This window comes from Penaeus monodon, chromosome 30 (genome assembly GCF_015228065.2).
Source record: "Penaeus monodon isolate SGIC_2016 chromosome 30, NSTDA_Pmon_1, whole genome shotgun sequence".
Classification (NCBI taxonomy): Eukaryota; Metazoa; Arthropoda; class Malacostraca; order Decapoda; family Penaeidae; genus Penaeus; species Penaeus monodon.
The window spans coordinates 18,652,676-18,654,265 of record NC_051415.1 but is presented as its reverse complement, the minus strand read 5'-3'; the positions used below and the strand labels follow the sequence as shown (position 1 = coordinate 18,654,265).

At 33.9% G+C, this 1,590-nt stretch overlaps 1 protein-coding gene across 1 annotated transcript in view; it reads right to left on the bottom strand.

The window, feature by feature from the left end:
• The window catches only part of LOC119592601 (alpha-2-macroglobulin-like), a gene marked incomplete in the record, with an annotated part of 136,889 nt that overhangs the window by 8,015 nt on the left and 127,284 nt on the right, over positions 1-1,590 (bottom strand). The window contains 3 exon segments of the mRNA XM_037941486.1: positions 5-156; positions 658-931; positions 1,031-1,135. Of these exon segments, the coding sequence (XP_037797414.1) occupies positions 5-156; positions 658-931; positions 1,031-1,135 (531 nt within the window).

Sequence of the window (1,590 nt, the reverse complement as noted above, 5' to 3'; positions counted from 1 at the left end):
TTACCTGAGTTGATATGAATCCTCCTTGACCGTTTCTCTGTGAAGATATCCATTTTACTATTTTTCTGGCTTGAAGCTCATATTTGGTTGCATCTAAGGTCATCATTGAAAGAACTGCATAACCAGCTGTCTCTACAGCAACAGCTTGACTCTTTCCTTTAGGAACACAAAGAAAATACAGTATTCATTATGACAGGAATTAGATATGGAAATGTACTGGTTTAGGCTTGTATACAGGCTGTATCGAAAGGGTAATGACAAAATCACTGTGTTAGACAGCATGTGACAGTAAAAAGGGTAATAATTACATGTCATCTTGCATGGAAAGACTGATTACTTTATCTCATCTGAGGTATTAGATGGTGATATATTCGCATCATATTTTGGTAAATGAAAAACTTTATTTACAGAACATGTTTTACCAGAGCATAGAAATCCATCTTTCCTAATAATTCATTTTGCTGTGAATCTGATAATACTGGAGATACAATACATACACATTATTATACAACCTTGCTATACCAGATTTGAAAAAAAGGCAAAACTGAATGTTCAGTATCAATAATCAAACAAGATGATGCTACAGCATTCTACTACTATTGTTGAAATTCTGTTCCAAATTCAGAATCAGGTTACAAATATTATAAATAACTATACCTGAACCAGCTGGAAGCTCCCAATGCATTGAGTTGGTTGTCTCTTCTGCTACATTAATAAGGTTCTGCACTGCTTGTTCTGCCTTTGGGGAATCAGAGAGAGAAAGCGAATAGGCTTTCAAAGCTAAAGTGTAGGGATCTTTGGATGTATCAGCATCTAAACAGAAGGCTGCTTCCATGACTGCACGACTGCTTGTCACCTCACCCGCTTCAAGGAGGGAAATCAGCACATATGCAGTTAATGGCACTGGAGAACCACTTCCATCAATACCACCCTGAAGATCAAACATTGAAGAAAATTAATAATTTACTTCTTTTTTTTTTGTATATCATCACAGACTGAAAACTTCAGAGATATATTCATTTTGCTTTACCTTCATGCCTTTGTGGAAGACTTTCCCCACAGATTGGAAACATCCATTCTCCATCTGATGCAATTTCAGCCAACCACGGCTCATGTCCAAGTCATCTGCATCAATCTGGAAATTTGAGTGGGTAAACTTCTAAAAAAAAACATACTTTCCATTTAGAACAGGCCTTCTCACTAGCCACAAAGAATTTAATTATAAAAAACAATATTCTTATTTTTACATCACTATCAATTCTACCTCATACTTGATTAATTCTTGATTTACCTGATTATGACTCACAATTGGGTGCATGTAAAGTCAGATGCTCAAGAGAAAAGTTATTGTCCACAATCACAGCCAAACAAGCAAAGAACAATTTAGCATGCTCAACTCTCATTAATATTGTAATAGGAATCTATAAATATGATTATGATATAAGAAAGATAAGAAAACTGTAAAAAAAAAAATCTTAAATGATTTGATGTTTTACTGTTTATTACACATTAAGTATTGCTTTTCCTATTATAGCCAATGATTGAAATGAAATTGTTAATTTAATTTATATCAGTTAAGACTTTCATTTC